General features: G+C 45.3%; 1 protein-coding gene across 3 annotated transcripts in view; it reads left to right on the forward strand.

Moving 5' to 3' along the window:
- CD82 (CD82 molecule) overlaps window positions 1-15,570 on the forward strand; it is a 38,853-nt gene extending 23,283 nt beyond the window's left edge. For all 3 annotated transcript variants that reach the window (XM_058862434.1, XM_058862439.1, XM_058862440.1), the window contains 7 exons: window positions 1,148-1,220; window positions 4,552-4,676; window positions 5,813-5,887; window positions 10,536-10,643; window positions 12,299-12,490; window positions 12,784-12,867; window positions 13,378-15,570. In XM_058862434.1, coding sequence (XP_058718417.1) covers window positions 1,148-1,220; window positions 4,552-4,676; window positions 5,813-5,887; window positions 10,536-10,643; window positions 12,299-12,490; window positions 12,784-12,867; window positions 13,378-13,455 — 735 coding nt within the window. In that variant the 3' untranslated portion in view covers window positions 13,456-15,570. The remainder of the gene's footprint in view (window positions 1-1,147; window positions 1,221-4,551; window positions 4,677-5,812; window positions 5,888-10,535; window positions 10,644-12,298; window positions 12,491-12,783; window positions 12,868-13,377) is intronic.
- The last annotated feature ends 1,601 nt before the right edge of the window (window positions 15,571-17,171 follow it).

Below are 17,171 nucleotides of genomic sequence, written 5' to 3' on the forward strand. Positions count from 1 at the left end.
CCAGCTTGCCAGGGTGATGGTTTGGCATTTTCCATGTCTCTCAAGTATTAAAACATTATCTAATGAAGCACACAATTGCAGTCTCTCTTTAGCCCTGTTAGTTTATTTCACTTCATCCTGTCTTGAAATCCTGCTGATGTGGGAACAGCTGCTTGCAGTTCACTTGCAGTTCTTGTCCACTCCTTGTTTCTTCAAAGCCTGTTTTGGACCTTTGCACGAGTGTTTTCCAGTCCTAGTTGGCTGAACAGCACAAGTTTTAGCTTCTTATCAAACCTGAAGACTTGCTGATATAGGAAGACTGAAACAGAGCATGCTTCCCCCCCACCCTTTGAAAGTGAGATGGGAAAATGTATGTGTCTCTTGGCTACTGAATTCAGTGGCTGGATTCAGCTGAGTTCTCGCAGGGATGTATTGCTCTACTAATCCTTGCCCTACATAAGACCATGTGGTGGGTGAGCAAGGCAGAGGCCACAGCTAATGTTTCATAACTCTTGTTGGGGCTCAGGTATTCTGCCATAAAGTAGGGGCCAAGCCAAAATGCCTAGGCTTGGCTTTGGAAGGGGTGAAGAAGCACTTTGCTCAAGGGAACCTGCTGCTGGATTTTTGTCTTTGTGGTTTGAGGCCATAACATTGTAATAGAGCCTGACAAGCCAAAGATTTCCTGCCTGGAGAGGTTCCAGCTGCCAGATATCTAATCCTTTGTCAGCTATCTTCCAGCCTTGCCCTTATAGTCATGGGTTTCTCTATTTAATGAAAAATATTTAAAATCGTGTGTTTGTCTTTCCTTGGTTCTTTACAGAGGCAGTGCATTTACCTTTCGCTTCTGACAACAATGTTCTAGCAGCAGGGTGTCTCTTCCTCAGAGTGTTTTGAATGGTCCTCCTATACAACATTATGTGCTATTAAAATACTGTGTGAAAAACTGCCAAGCAGATCTTGGGGCTCCTGTGCAGTTGGCTGAGGCATTCTTCCTGGAGTTGTGCTAATCCTGTTTACTGTGGGAGGAGTACCGTAGGGGAGATGGGTGGGAACAGCAAAGGAATGATTGTTTTTAAACTGGAAGTATGGATAATAGTGGCTGCCTCTTCTTATTTATCTAAGCTTATAACTTACACAAGTTGTGTATGTTTTGTTCTTGCTCTTTCAGATTCTGGGTGCTGTGATCCTGGGGTTTGGAATATGGATTCTGGCCGACAAAACAAGTTTCATTGCAGTTCTACGTAAGACTGTGTTTCTTCATCTTCCTTCTTTTACTAAATTGACTCTGTTCTGGGGCTGTGCTTGACCATGGTGTAATCTAGGAATAGCAATACTTTTGTGCACAGTCTGTGGCCTGAGCAGTAACATGGTGTTTAGCAAGATGGGATTGTTATCAGGGACACAGTGGAAGGAAACAACCCTGGAGACATAGCATTCCTCTTAGTCTTGTGGATTGAAACACCAAGACCAGACTGAGTGAGACCACTGCCTCTTCAACCAACAATCTAAATGTGCCATCTTAAACACAGGGGCTAGTATTTCATCCTATTTTCACTGCATGCTCTGTGTTTGCACAATGATTTCCTTATTACAATCATGTGAAAAGGCCCCAGTGCCTTAATGCAGTTCTGCTGTGCGAGTTCTCCACTGCTTTCTTCCTGTAATGATCTATTTCAATTTAAATGGTTTAAATGCCAAAGAAAGCAAGTACCTGGTTTTACTGATGCTTCATTTACATTGGAAGGAGATGGTATGTTTGTTCCTAAGCAGTAGAAGATGCAGATTTGGGGGGTGTAGGTGTGTGAAGTGCTTTGACTTCTAAAACATGCTTTTGTATACACTTGATGAGACTTACCCTGGGTGTCAGAGTTGTTCTGTATTGTGCAAGGGACTTAGCTTCCTTTCCCTAAAGCCAGCCACAAACTTTGGCTCGAGTCTTAACAGAAGGTCTGCTTTCTGCAAAAAACAAAAAAAAATGAGCTGTCTCAGTAGAGTCTGGGCTTCAGAGGACTGTAGGTGGACTTTCACCAAATGGGTATCTCAGTTCCATCTTTCACAAGCTCTGCTTCCTTTGAGCTTTTTCTTAGAACCACTTCAAACTTTTCTGCTTGGTGGCTCTGGTTGTCACTACCTCCAGAATTGCTGGGTTGGGCACCAGCCTCAGACACTGCAGGAGGGCTGTGTGCATGTGGGGAATGAGCACTAATGGCATTCATAGCCCTGTTCCCAGCTACGCTGATTCTGCAAAGGGCTTTATCTCACAAGTCCTGCTGAGCACTCTGGCCTGGTTTGAAAGGTGCTGGATGGAGAAGACAGCCCTGCTAATACCACACATGCAGATGCTGCTCCTTACTCTGCTTTTGTGCTTGCTACTGCAGTACTAGAAGGTCAAGAAGCACAGCAAGGGATGTTGGTTAATAAGGTGGGGGCATAAGCAGAAACAATACATGCAGCCTAAAAGGAGCCTATCATGGCCTGGCTGTTTGCAATACCCCTCACAGTCTGAGGTGTGCTTGAGTACCAGTGGTCAGCAGCTGATTCCCTCAGGTTGATGGGTGTTAAAGCCACTTTTGGCGGGAGAACTTGGCTCTGCTTATTCCCATTTACTTGGAATCTCTGCTAACAGAGCATTTAAGAGTTTAGTTTCCTTCCTGGAGATTTCCAGTATCAGCTCTCTCCCTGCCCCCTCACTTCCTTTCCCATGCCTTGCCCCTCTTTCCCTCTGCTTTAGTAACCTAGGCATCAGGGAGGGCACCCCAGCTGCTGCCAAAGGAGCCTGTTGTACTTGCTTGGCTGCCTGCCCAGCGCAGGGAAAAACACGGAGTGACGGCAAACAAGCAGGAGTTGAATGCCCTCAGAGCCTTCTCTTGCAAGACAACACTATTGCAGATGAGAACTGCAAGTGTGGCTCCTGTCTCCTGACACTGTCAGTTCTCCAAGGGGCTTTTGAATTGGAAGTACCTTTTCTTTCTTCTGATGGGAATTTGATGATGCAACTGCTTTCTGGCACTGTGGAGGTGCTGCAGCCTGGGCACTCGAGCACTGACTTGCATGATAGCTGAGCTGATCTTGAGGGAGGGAACAGGGTAGATTTGTGGAGATCATTCCCGTAAGGCTGCTGCTTCAGTAAATGCTTTGCGGTATCAGTACGTAACTTGCACAGCAAGAGTCACAGGACTGGTGAGGAAGCAGGATCCTGGGGTTTGTGGCATGTGTCCAGTCAGGGAGAGTCTGGCCTGGAAATTAATCAAGGCTGAAGTGACCTGTGTGGCAAATGGACCTGCTTCACTTCTTGATAATTGAACTTTCCCTCTGTTCAGCATGTTTTAGGGAAAAAAGTTTGGAAGCTGGTGGCTTGTGCCAGGTATCAGAAGCAGGGGGAAGTATATATTAGTGGGGAGAGTATCAGTCTGGGCTTGATTATTCTCTTTAACATATTTCAGAAAGAGCTCAGAGGAAGTTTGTCTCCTGAGACTTGCTTAGTTCAGGAAACAAAATGCTGAGCTCTAAAAATGTTACTTTCATTAATCACTGGGCATCCAGAATTCCCCTACAGTCTGTAGCTAGCAGATAAAGGAATGTCTCTTAATGATAAATGAGGTTTCTAGTTATTGTTTCTAGATAGAGTATATCTTCAACTTTTGTGCTATAATGATTGCCCTCTCCAATCCTATTCTGCAAGAAATAGTCTGCTGACCAACTCAAATGTAAGAGTTTTTCTTCTGTTGCTTGCAGTACTGAATGCTATGGGGAGAGGGCTGACATCACCAGCATGTCTGAAATAATCTGACCTAAACTTGGTTGAAAAACTATTGAGCATTCAAAAGTGCAGACCTTAAAAACAATAAAAGGGGAGATCTAGGAAGATTTGTAAAGATTTGTTAGCTTTTTGGGTATTATATCGTTTTTTTATGGAATAGCATCTGTTTGCAGGGGGTGGGCAGGTGCTGCAACAGCCTGTGGTAAGTGCCTGGGCACAAGCCATTCAATCCAGATTTGCTGAGTAACCTGCCACATCATCTGTGCTCAGCACTAGCTGTAGCTTATTTGCATGTTTCACTCCACAGAGTTAGTTTGTCCCAGTGTTGACTGTAAGTGGATAAGTGGAAAACAGAATGGTTACGTCAAGAAATATTGCGTTAAAGTGAAAAGGCTATCCAAAAAGGGGGTTCAGACTTGGAAGAAAGCTTCCCTGAAGATAACAAAGGAAATTGAAGCAAATAGACAGTAGTTATCGAGTAGATCATCTTTTATATTACTGTTACTTGAAGTACATTCATGAGGGAGTAAAATTCCAGTAAGGAGATAACTCTCTCCAAACAAGGTTCATTTGTTTGGAGTCACCTTGAGTCCTTCAGACTCTGGAGACCTGCAGGATGGCTTTTAAGTCTGCCTTCATCAAAAGACAACCAGAAGCATCTATCTGTGGCCAACTTCAGCACACATCTGTGCAGTCCCTTTGGAGCAGACAAAGACAATTATCAGTAGATATGGGGACAGCTCTATAAATGGTGATGGCAGACATATTTTTTTGTCAGTAGCTAATGTTGTTCCCTCTGCTGGCTCCTACAGAGATGTCATCTCCCTCCCTGAAGACTGGTGCATACGTCCTCATTGGTGTTGGGGCGCTCACCATGCTAATGGGGTTCCTGGGCTGTCTTGGAGCTGTCAATGAAATCCGATGTCTCTTGGGTCTGGTGAGAGTATTCATGCCTGTTTTAGAGCCAACCTTTAATACCTCTCCTGCAAAATATCTGTTGGATTGTAGATGGGGCTTCGGTCTCCTGGGGATATTATTTCTGCTAGGTCAACTTAGATCTAGTTCTTAATTTGTACACATTAAATTCTCCAGTAGTCAGCAGACTGCAGCAGAGCTCCTCAGACATTACTGATAATGAGCTCAGAACTGTGAATGAGAGAGGATGTCACAGACACTTTCTGCACACAGTGAGTGGAGGACTGCCAACTGAGAGGTGTACCCTGTCCCTCTCACCCTGACTTCCCAGTTGGTACTGTGCTCCCAATGGTGGAAGACCAAGTTCCAAGGGCAGTGAAAGAAAAGAGTGTGACAGTGTCCTGTTGTGTCACATCTGTGGAAAGTGCAAGAGTGGAGAGAGACCCAGCTAGGAATGTCCTGTATGTCAGGACCTCTCTTCAGACAATTCATCTATAGGAAGCTTTCTGTCCATGATGGGTGAGATGATCCCAGCTTCATATACCTCAGCCTGCTACTTGACTCTTCTTATTCAGAACACATATGTATTGGAAACCAAACGTGGCACACATTGTGTGTCCTGGTATTAGGAGCATCTCCTCATTTAGCAGCAGTAGCTGCAACCATTTAAAAGTAACCTCAGCAGTTTGCTGGTGAATCTTAAATTTAGATCCTCAAACAAATTAAATAGCATTTTTTAAAAAGGTAATTGATAAAAAAAAAAATATTAAAAATTAGGTTTGTAAAATTGACTTATTTTTCTGTTGAGGCTAGGAGTAGGTAGAGTCCAACCGATTGACTGAGGCCAGAATGGCCTGGGAATGGAGTTGGATGTTGGGGAGAGAGTCCCATTTGGGACAACACATGGAGAGAGTGCTTGTAAACCCTTTTCCCCCTGAAGTCTTTCAGTTGGCCTAATGGAAGAATTGCTGAGGTGCACTGGTCTGATGTTGGTCCCAGCCTTTACCTGGGAAAGCATTGTTGATAGCAGAGTTTGTCTGCAGGCAAAAAGATGTTAGCTCAACATTGTGATTTCTCTTGTATATGAAATTTTATTAACTTTTATGTACTGACCTTTCTAAAGACCAACAGTGATCACCCATTGTTTTTTGTTTCCAGTACTTCACCTGCCTGATGATAATCCTCTTAGCTCAGATTGCTGCTGCACTGGTCATCTACTTCCAGAAAGAAACGGTACGTCTTTATTATGTGCGTCTTTTCCTTGGTCTTGGCTTGGGAGAAGAGTGATACTTAGAAATTCTTCCAAACTGAGCTATACTGTTAGCAGGCATAATTCAATTCTCCTTTTCTCTACCCAAGCTCAATAGCTTTGCTGTTTGATTTTTCTGTATCTGCCTCAATAGTGCTGCTTTCTCTAGGATTATGAAGCTTTATTTGGTATGCAGGCTTTATTTTTGAGTAATGGGAACAGCGACAAGTCCTAAAATGCTTTAGACTACACCTGCTCTTGATCCTGCTGTAGATAGCTATTTGGGCATGTAGTAGTGGTGGTTACTATCATGTTGCCATCACTGGTGCCTTGGGGAGTTACCAGCCTGAGAGCTTTTCTGACTGGTCTTCCTCCTTGTGCCATCTTGTTCTGTCCTTTCAGTCTTTCTGCATCTGTGTGTAGAACTCTTCTTGGAAGAGCTGTCCTCTTTCCCCAGGGGCAAGCCCAAGTATCTGATGGTTCCTGTTCTACAGCTGGAGTTTAAAGCCAAGTGGCTGAATATTTTGAAGTGGATCCCTCTGTCAGGAAGGCAGTTTCACAGTGCATGCTTCTAGAGCTCCACTATGCTTTGTAGTGTACAAGGGAATAATTTTTGAACTACTTAAGTGCATTGCAACAATTGATCATGGCTATAGGTTCCCTGGCCAAGGCAGTCCCTAATCAGGCACTAATTGACAGCTAAACTGGGAGCCACATTTATGCAGTGGGAACAAGTTTTAGCTGTGGGGTCACTAGTGGCTTCTGGTACAAGTTCTGGGTAACCCTGTCCTCTGCTGCATGACTGTATGTACCACCGTATGGCTGTGCTCGCCTCTCCTAAGCCAACTCTTTAGCTAGATGGTTACAGAAAGCAGAAACGTTGAGGAAGCTATGGATGGAGGCTGATAGAGAAGTTTGGGGGCAGGGGGAAGGTGCCTGCCACCAGCATAACTGATGTGAGCTTTGTGCTGTGGTGGCTGTGAGCAGCTGTTGGCTGGGTTCCTTGCCAAATGTGGTGGGACTGTAGCTTGCAGAACCTGAAGGAGAAACTAAAACAGTGACTAAAACTGGTGTGTAAAGATGATTCTCAACAAACAGCTCTGACTAATGCAGATAAGGAGGTGTGGGGATGGGCATTCCCCTGTGATGGGGAAATGTGACTTCAGATCAGGAAATTCTGTACCTCTGTTAGCATTTCTCCTCCAGCTGCCAATTTAGTCTAGCTTTTAAGCTGTAGCTCTTCATTTAAACCTCATCAGACCAGGGAGCAGGGAGAGTTTAAAAGTGCTGGGGGTTGTTTTGCACAGCTGCTGGAGCCAGTGTGACTGAGATCATCACTTTTAGAGATCTGGGAGAATGGTCAGGGAAGCTGGGCTTTGAGCAGATGCTCCTGTTCAGTCCCTAATGAACAAAATTAATGGAAAAGCTTTTCTAGAACTGTTCTGTTTCAGGGATCCTCCAAAGTACCTGCCCTAGAGCACAAAGAAAAACTGTTTGAGGAAGGTCTTGGCTGAAACCTCCAGCACAGTGGTTTGGGGCTGCGCTTCAGTGCTGCTGTGCAAGTCGCTCTGCTTCGCTGGCTGTACGTCATCCCAGGGCAGCCTGGAGCACAGTGAGGCACACTGAAACTGCTCAACAGCCAGTCCCTAGATATCTATTGTGTTCTTTGTGTTTATTTCTTTCTGACTTCAGGAACTTGGTTAGATATAAAACAAGGAATGACAAGAGTGAAGGAAAGGATTTTGGATCCAGAATGTAGCAAGGTGATACTCACTCCTTCACTTGTAACTGAAGTATTTATTTCTTGAAGTTATTGTTGGCATATCTGTTCCTTTTTGGTGTCAAAATCCTCCCCCACACTGACAAATGGAAGTATACTGAAATAGAGTTAGTATAACTGGAATAGGCTGAGCCTCTGACAAGAAGGCTGCTGCTTTGCCTCTCCCATGGGCATTGTTAGAGGAATGCCCCTTCAGACTGGAATTGCCCAGTACTTTTTGGGAGGATGTTGATGCAACATTTGTTTCCCTACATTTGTTGGTGACTGAAACTGTGGGGTGGTTTTTTTTTACGGACAACAAAATAATATCATAAATGCTCCAAATTATATTCTGCTTTCTGAACTGAATGTTCACTAACCTACATCTGGTGGATCACAAGCCCCTAAAAATGTGAGAGCCTGGGCAAGTTCGCTCTTGGCCTAGTTCACACAGTTCTGTGCAGCTTGGCTCTAAAGTGCCTTGAATAAAGGAGAATGGTGGTGTTTTGGGAATAGCCCTACTTGCTAGCTATTGTTTGCAGCAAACAGGCCTGTGTGATTGTGTGCAGTGACTTGTCTGGGCTATGGACTATGCATTAGTTGCAGAATCTGAAGTGACAAGGCAGAGGAGAGCTCCCTCCTAGTTTTTTGAGCCTGCTTTTGTGTGCAGGCTAGATGCTAATAAATGCTGAAGGAAGGATCTAGCTTGCATCTGACATGGACAGGATAGATGACTGACAGTGTCTGATAGGGGAAGAAGCCTGCACAATCCATTGTGTGATCAAAGACCTGCTCTTGCCTCTGGCATTCAGCTTTCCCCATCTCCCTTTTCAGTGGCCCATGTGATGGGGAGACTGACAGCCTTGCTGGCACTGAGATGTGGCTTTGGTGCCTGGGATCTAAGTGCCCCTGCTTTGAGGTGGTGGGATTGTGCCTTCCGACACTGGGCTTGCTAGAGCTGGGAAGGAGCAAGAAGCCCTGAAAGCAAGGGTATCAATTTCCCGAAGCATTCATGTCTCACACAGTACTAAGTCCTGATAGCTTTAAATGGGTGAAGATGGTTAGGATGTTGAAAGCCTACATGTTCCATGTGCCTTTCTAGCTTGTTGCTCTTTCAGTTTTCCTCTGGCAGCTGCTTAAGGGTGAGCAGCTGCAGGTGCCCATGTTTTCCCTTTGGGCTGCTCTGTGGGTTAAACCCACAAGCAAGCTGCCTGTGTGGCTCCAGAGCTGTGCCACTGTTTGTATAATATTCCCCCGTTCTCAGATTGCTTGCTGAAACACCTAGGAATGCCTGATTTTTTTCCTGTAATTTGAAATGCCTCACTTTTTGAAACAATAACTGTTTGCAAGACTTCTTGCCTATTCTTTTGTAAGAATAAGGGCAGAGCAGATATACAGTTACCCTATGTAGCTGACTGGGGACATGAGCTTCGAGTCCTGTCTGCTTGTGGTGGGATCCTGGGATTCTTGCAGAAGTGACACTAGGCTCCATCTGACCCAATAGCTAAGGGGCTAGATTGGCCCAGGGTAGGAAAACAAGCCCAACTCTCCCTGCCTCCCTCTGCATGTGGAGCAGCAGTGTGCAGGAGGGGTCAGGGTGGGAACGCAGAGGTTCAGTAACTGATAAGGCTTATGGCAGCAGCCAAGGCCAATCCCATTAGTGAGAACCAGGTCAGGTTGCCTTGATTTGAAGGGAAGGAAAAGGGGAAGTGAAGTAATTAAAAGGGGAAGAGATAGACATCATGAGAAGAAAGATCATGCAGCTCCCATCTGTCTGGCCTGACATAGCTGATCCCAGTGAACTTAGCTGCAGTTTTCCTAGGAAGAAAAGTTGCTGATGTAGAGAAGCTTCTCTCAACAGGAGTCAATGCTTCCCCTTGCTGAGTGTCCTGGTATTTGCCATGGTCATTGAAAGTGCTTGATAGGAGTAGAAAAGACAAAACCCATTTCCACTGATTTGAAATATGCTGTAGCACCACAGTCAAAAAGGCAATATGTGGGATGGGAACATCCTAGTGCTTAGGCTGATGTAACTCTATCCTATCCCTCGGGCAGTCTGATGGTACTTTTCTCCAACCTCTTGTGAATCCTGTTTGTCCTTAGCAGTCCTCATGTACAGGCTGGTTAAAAAGAGCTTTGGAAGGAGGTGGGAGGAAGAAGCTGAAGGAGTCTGCCAGGTGGTAGCTTGCACCTCTCATCAAACTGAAGGGTGTTGTAAATATCTCTGGAAAAAGAATGGTGGTGAAGGGATGATTTGATACACCTGAACTTTGTGATAAGACTGTTAATGAGCAGTTTAGGTAGTTGTAATACTTCCTGTTTTAATATAGGAAAAGCAGTTGTGGGAGTTTGGGGAGAGGTAGATCAACACCTTGTGAAAAAGGCAAGTTTCCATCTGCTGTATATCAGAAAACCCGTCTGCATTCATGAGGAGAGTGGCTCACACGTTCCCTGAGCAGTGGGGATCTGCAATGGCAGAGATTCTGGACCAGGGTCTCACCTGCAGTACCAAGTTAGAAACACATAACCTGTGAGTTCTTAAGGCAATGTTATCCTTCAGCTTGCACTTTCCTTGCACATCTGACTTGTCTGGGACAGGCAGTTAGCTGTCCAGCCTGTACCTTAGCAGGGTAACCACACTCAATTCTGTTTCCTTGTTTCTCATCAGGTTTGTAGGCTTTCCCTGTGTCTGGGCAAGGACTTGCTGGTGCTTTGGCTGTTGCATCAGAAAAGCTGCTGTCCTTATTTGTACTTGTTAACTGTTTGCAGTCAGCTTTTATGAGAGACTGTAGCTTTATATATGTATCTGAAACACCAAAGAGAAGGCTACAAGAATTGACAATCTAACTCTTCTGCCTTTTTTTTCGTGACAGTTGAAGGTTGAGTTGTCTGACATAGTCGTAGATCTGATTGAAAATTATGACCCTTCGGATGAAGATAAGAGGAACTTGCAAGATGCCTGGGACTATGTGCAGACACAGGTGAGTTGTGGGGGGCAACAAGAGGCAGATGATGCTGTTTGTCAGTGCAGGCAATGACCTTTAAATCTAGGCTGAGGACAGAGAAACAGCTATTGCACATCGATCTGGCTGATCTACAAAGTGACCTGTGAAGTTTGGTGCCTGCAGATTAGAAAATGGTCTTGCTTGCTGCTTCTACATCAGACCCTGTACCATTCCTGTATCCTGGGTGTTAGAACTAGCTAGTGGCTACATGGCCTAACGTATCCAGCCTATTAAATGGCACTCCAACACTTCTCCTTGTCTGTTGGGCCTCCTGAATACTAACATGTGTGAAAAACATTTTGCACATGATTTTTGTAGCAAAAAGTCCATAGTTTATTGCCAGACAAGTCAGCAGCACCATCTGCCTTACTACTGGGTGCATGTTGCTTGCTTATTGTGATGGTTCTTCTGCAAGTATCAGCGTTCTTGGGAGCCATCCAACTGCCCATGGTTTCTGTTTTAGCATCAGGGTCAGCACTTGAGCAGCTAGAGAGTATTCAAGCACACTGCAGTCATGACAGCTGTTTACTGCCAAACCACAAGCTTGAGAGCTGGCTGGCTGTTGTGGTTAAATACATGCCCTGCATGGGACTGATGTGTAGTAAGTACAAGTAACAGCATTTGTCTTCTGTCTGTTCTTTGGTCTGCAGAACACTGACCTGCAGTATTTCTCCTCCTTGGAGAATGATTTATGTATGTTTTGTCACTCTAGTTGTGACTCCTTCGTAGTGAACTCGAGCCTAATTCTATTGTGGAGAGAGGCTACTGCTTGAGCCATTGTTTTATGTAGGGATAGAAGAAAAAGGTTTTGCAGAGATGGAGAAATTGAGTGTTAGGAGTCTACTTTATCTCACACACTGGAGTTAGCGTTTGAAAGAGGGTGGGGTTCTGTAAATGGGAGTTAAAGTCCAAACCTCTTGTGAGGGAGATGTAGTTCCTTCTGGAGCCTGGGTCTTCACAGCACTCTTTTGGAAGCCAAATGCTTGTCCTGATGTGGATGTTCAGCTGTTTGTAGCTCCTGTCTATTATAGCAGAAACATTACTTTTCCTTTCTGAGCAGAGAAGGATTTTCCCTAAACTTCGACCTTGACATAGACAGCTTTTCTGCTCTGTACTGCTGGGCAAGCACTGGGATCCATGCTTAGGCTCTTACTCCTTGCTAAACTTCCCGATGTGCTTTTCCCTTCAGCAAATACAGTTTTATCACGTGGCACTATAGGAATGTAAAGGCTTCTTTGGATGGAAATTTTTCCGTATCCCGTGTTCCGGCTGGTCCGTGCTGCACCCAGGCGGGGCTGGCGCACAGTGGTGTGCTGGGGCTTGGCGGCATGGGGACGCCACCGTGCGGTGGCTGCTGCTGTCCCTGGGGCCACAGCTGGCATCCAGGGCCCTTTAACTCCTTGTTTTGCTAGCAGAGTGGCTCTTTAGTAGGAAATAATGTCCCTGTCTTCTGGACAGCTCTATCCGTAAGTAACCAGGGTGGCGTTTAGTGTGGGTAATTCATGCAAGCTGTATGGCCTGACTGTTGTTGATGCACAGAAAGCACCCGAGTACTTCTACCTGCCTATTTTCATGTGCAGTTATCTTGACAGCGCAGTGTAAGAATGTAATGATCTCTCTCCCGTTATTAGATTGCCTGCTGTGGCTGGACTGGAGCAAAGGAATGGGAAAATAATGAGATTCTTAGGAACAAAAGCAATACTGAGTATCCATGCTCCTGCTCCAATAGGACTAAGGACTTAGTGGAAGGAAGAGGTTTCTGTAATCTGGAAGAGCCTGTTAATGGCACTGCAACATATGCTGACTGGCCTGTTCATGAGCAGGTGAGTGGGTATGTCAGGGCCCTGTGAAGCCTCCACTAAAGCTGCCTTGTCTTTGTTCCCCTGAAAATTTAGAGCACTTCTTTCACATCCTTATTGCTTGAAGTACCTGTGGAATTTGGGACAAGGGGGGACAGGGTGACAGGGATCCTGCCCTTTTCTGCAAAAGCTTCCATGAAACATGGTAGGGCATGTACCTGTGATAATTCCTGCATGCAAAGATATAATACCAGGTTTTCAGTTTTGAGATACTTAGATTCATGCTTCGCTTCTTTGTGGCCATATTTTCTCTTTAGGGATGCATGGATGGTGTAGAGCAGTGGCTGAAGGACAACCTGGGTATCATTCTTGGGGTTTGCACTGGCGTTGCTGTTATAGAGGTAAGTAATTTCCTGACATGAACCTATACTTTCTTATCATGGAGACTTTTTTTAAAGGCAAAGCTGTTTTCTCAAGTAATAGACATCTGGCTTAATAGCAGTGCAGTTCTAGGTCTTGGTTGTGTCTGCCTGGACCTTTGAATTGCGGCTTTTGTTGATGGGCTTACAAATCAAACAAAGCCTTGTCTACTTGAGGTTCTGCCTGCTGTATCTGATTTTTGGCAATTCCATCACCAGAATACTGAGGCAAGCAAAATCCCTCTTTAATGAAATCCCACTTGTTGCCTTAAGAAGCCCATAACATAGTTTCCAGATGAAGTTACATCTTTATGAAGCCAAATTTTTTATAATTTCAGTTACTGAATTTGCCTTGCATTGTGGACTAACTCTGTTCACCTGTATGGTGTCATTAAAAGATGTTCACTGTATTCTGCTCCCCTGTATCACTTGTTCTTCCCACCTTATCTATCTGGTTGCTGATTTTGTTCCCATTCTTCATACTTATTCCAGCTGCTGGGGATGATACTGGCCATTTCGCTTTGCAAGAACATACACAGCGAAGACTACACCAAAGTGCCCAAGTCTTGAGTTGGCTGACTCCAGAGCTACAGCACCACAGAGAAAGGAGCAAACAGAACATTCCTGCCTCATACCCAGACTGTCCAACCATTGACCATTATTCCTGTGACATCCCATTTCTGATACCACTCTGCTAAGAACTGTTAGAACTGCAACACAGCCTGATCTTCTGACAGTAGGGCCCTTGGGCCACCTGCATCCTGCCTCTGGATTATTTCTACTTCAAGAAACAGAACTTAAACTGTCTCGTGTCACATGAGACACTGATTAACCTGAGGGGACAATGCTTTTGCTGCCTGCTCCATGTTAAACAATGCTATTCATATCTTCATTCTACAACCCACTGGGCCTAACGTACAATAAGTTTTCTCATCGTTCTTCTCCTGCACAGCTTTTCACCTCCCCCTCTGAAGTCCCATGAGCCATGCATTCTGTTGAGATTCCAGTGCTTTGGTAGCTTCACTGACTTGTGGTGGTAACTAGTCATGCTTTATAGGCCTTCTCATCCCTTGCAGTTAACCTGATTCAGCTCTTACTATGCATCTTCCAGCCTAGGCGCTCATCTGAAATGCAGAGTACTGCTGTCACATTTGCTTCTCCTGTTTCTGGAGTCAGCTATGCCTTGCCTTCAGTGGAGCTCTTCCCTTTGAGCATGATGAGAAGCCACCAGGAGGGAGCCAAGCCTACCTATTTATTCCTAGTGTGGCCTGGCAGATTGTGGTGCTGGTGCTCAGCTACTTCTGGAACGGATCCCTTGGGTTTTGGATTTGACACTTACATGTTTCTCCCATTTGCCTCTTTATCTTTTCCTCTCCCCCTAGCTCTGCTTTGCTGGCTCCTGTCAGCTTCGAGGTTACTTCAGAGACTGCTGCATACTGTGGACTCAGCCCCAGGCTGGCTCTGCTGTTTGCATTCTTGGGTTGCCAACTTCATAGAGGTCACAATTAATTTGATTCTTCCCCTGCTCCTTTATGAACACAAAATTTGTTAGCTGTGGATTTAGATATGAGTATGGAGGGATCTGACTGGATTGCTGATGCTGTGTATTGGGAATATCACTGCTATCAGTGCCCAGTGTAGGTTCTGTACCTGGGATGCAAAGATAAGTTGCTTTTATTTCAGTTGTCCATTCTTCTGACTCCACTGTGATCTGGAGCCATGGCTGCATCCTGAGTTCTGCCTCAAGTGCCATCACTGCAGCAGATAAGTAGCAGGTTCTGCAGTTGTTGCAGTTTGGAGGTTTTCTCCCAGATTTACCCTGAACCAGGACAGCAGGCTGCAGGTTTCTGTGCTAATGGCTAGGCTGTTTGCACTATTGAGCCAGTGGCCAGTGGCAAGAAGTGGTGTAGACCAGAAGAAGGTAGGAAATGCACATGAAAACGCTGCCCCTACTGCTTACATAAGAGAGCTGGGTGCAGATCCTCACTTTTAGAGGTGTCTTGGGCACAGCAGATTTCCTGCTGTTACACGTGGTACAGTGACTGTGACATCAGGAAGCTGTATGGGAGGTAAGTGGATGGTCCTTGCCAGGGACCCCTTACAAGGTACTTGGTAAGAGAGCCTTTGCCTTACAGAGGTGGTTCCAGGACTGTCCCCTGTCAAGGGTGGGGCAGGTAGTAATAACCCCACTAGGATGGGGTAACCCCAAGGGATGGTTTCACTACCTACTTGTTTTTCCTTCTGGGAAGAAAGGCTGGTGCAGGGGATCAGGGCCCCAGCAGTGGGTTCCTGCTTTGTTCTCATCTTTGGACAGAGCAATGACTAGGGAGAGTGGCTGGGCAACTGGTTTTTATGGAGGTCTAATAAGGTTTTTCAGTTTTGAGATATCTACCCCTTCCTGCACAGATCCTTCAAGCTGACCTTTGCTATAGCAGAAGGCACCCTTAGCAGTAAAGCTTGCTGGCTTTTGTAACACAAACTCTATTCTCTGATGTGTTCTTCTAAGATCATTGTTCAGTTACAGATGCCAATGCTGAGCAGCAAGTAAAAAGGAGCCCATTCTGGATTTCCTTTTTTGTTTTTGTCTGTTTTTAGCAACATCTTCCTACTGGAAGAAATGCATGTACAGATATAAAAGTTTAGAGGGTGAATATTTCTGTAATAAAGACTTTGCTAAAAAATATATATCTCTGCCTATGACTTATGCATTGAAGTGTTTTCCCCTTGCTTCCTCTCCACCCCTTTCTGCTTTACATGCAGATCACTCACTGTTCATTCAAAGTATCAAAAGGTCTGAGACACATATGTGAGATCAGTGTGGACTGAAAAGATCCTGCCCAGTAGGGGGAGGTGACAATTTTTCTGGGCTGTATTTTAAAGTAAACCTTGTCTTGTTTTATGAAGTATGTCTCTTTTGGGCTGAGCTGACTGAGTGGTAGTTCTTGAATTACTTGCTATCTCCTAAGCTAAGTATTTGAAGATGTTGCTTCAAATCTGCACAGTCTGCACTGTTTGAAGTCATAAGCCTTGGGGACTAATTCTGATAAAATACAAGCTTGCTGATATGCCCACAATGCATACAGCTCTTGCAAGCTCAACTCTATCATTTTTCCTACTCTCCTTCAGTAGGATTCCTCAGCCCCTGCCCTGCCACTGTGAGAAGGAAGAAAGCTAGATGGCCATTTTTTGTGGTTTATGTCACCACATGCTGGCCTCGATTGAAAAGCTCTTCAGAAGTAGATAGATCAAATATATAAATCTTCTTGCTTTTCTCAGCTAAGCAGCTGAGAAGTGGATATGGTCTCAAAATTCCTTCAGATCCTGCACCATATTGGTGCACCTGTACATTTGAAATGGCTTAGAAGAACCTGAGGCAGTGTGCTCAGGAATTTTACCACTCTTGCTTTAGGAAGTAATAAGCATGACCGAAGTCCTCATACATGTTTGAAGAAACAGAATGAAGTTTGCAGAGAAGGTACTGGGGTGCTACCAGCAAACACTGGTGGCAACTGGTCTAAGTCAAGATTTCAGGAACCCTGACCAGATGAGTGCAGAGCAAGAGGGGCTTAAATGGATCCTGGAGCCACAGCAGGGTGCAGTGACCTGTCTCACCGGTGAGCATGACTTGTTCCTTTAGGCTGTCCCGGGCTGTGCTTGAGGACGGCTTGATTCTTGGTCATATGGAGTCTCCCCTTCCTGGTTGGTTTCCCAGAGCACCCTGCTTTAATCGGGTGGTAATTCTTTCCCCGGACCCCACGATTCAGAGGGCTACACTTCCTGGCAAAACTGCCAACCCTGACCAGATGGCTCCTGGCTTGGGAAGGGCGCTGCTGGTTTCCATTCAGCCTGTTATGGAGCTGGGAGGAGAAAGGGCAATTGCTTGTCCTCAGCTCGGGTCCCCAGCTGCCCGAGCTCTGTGGAAACCACTTGCCTTTGACCACTGGAGGGAGGTGTTCCACCAAGAAAACCCAGCCCGGGCTGGTCCCAGGGGAATGAGAAGATGGCACTGATCGCTTCCTTCTGCTCCCAGTTATTCCTGGCAGCTGGGTAGCTAAATTAACTTGTAATTACAAATGTATTCTCCTCCTAAACGATTTGTGCTATATGCTTGGCATTTCTTCGGATAATTTTCCCTTCCATTTCTTGGAGAAGCACAGAGTCGGATATTTTGTTGCATGTCTTCCACTACTGTGAGAGTTGTTTCCTTCTTGCGTTGCTGCCCTACCTAGCTCGGGAAGTTAAGCATGAGGACATTCCCATGCTTCTTGTCCCCATTTTTTTCCTGT

This window comes from Poecile atricapillus, chromosome 1 (genome assembly GCF_030490865.1).
Source record: "Poecile atricapillus isolate bPoeAtr1 chromosome 1, bPoeAtr1.hap1, whole genome shotgun sequence".
NCBI classification, from domain to species: Eukaryota; Metazoa; Chordata; class Aves; order Passeriformes; family Paridae; genus Poecile; species Poecile atricapillus.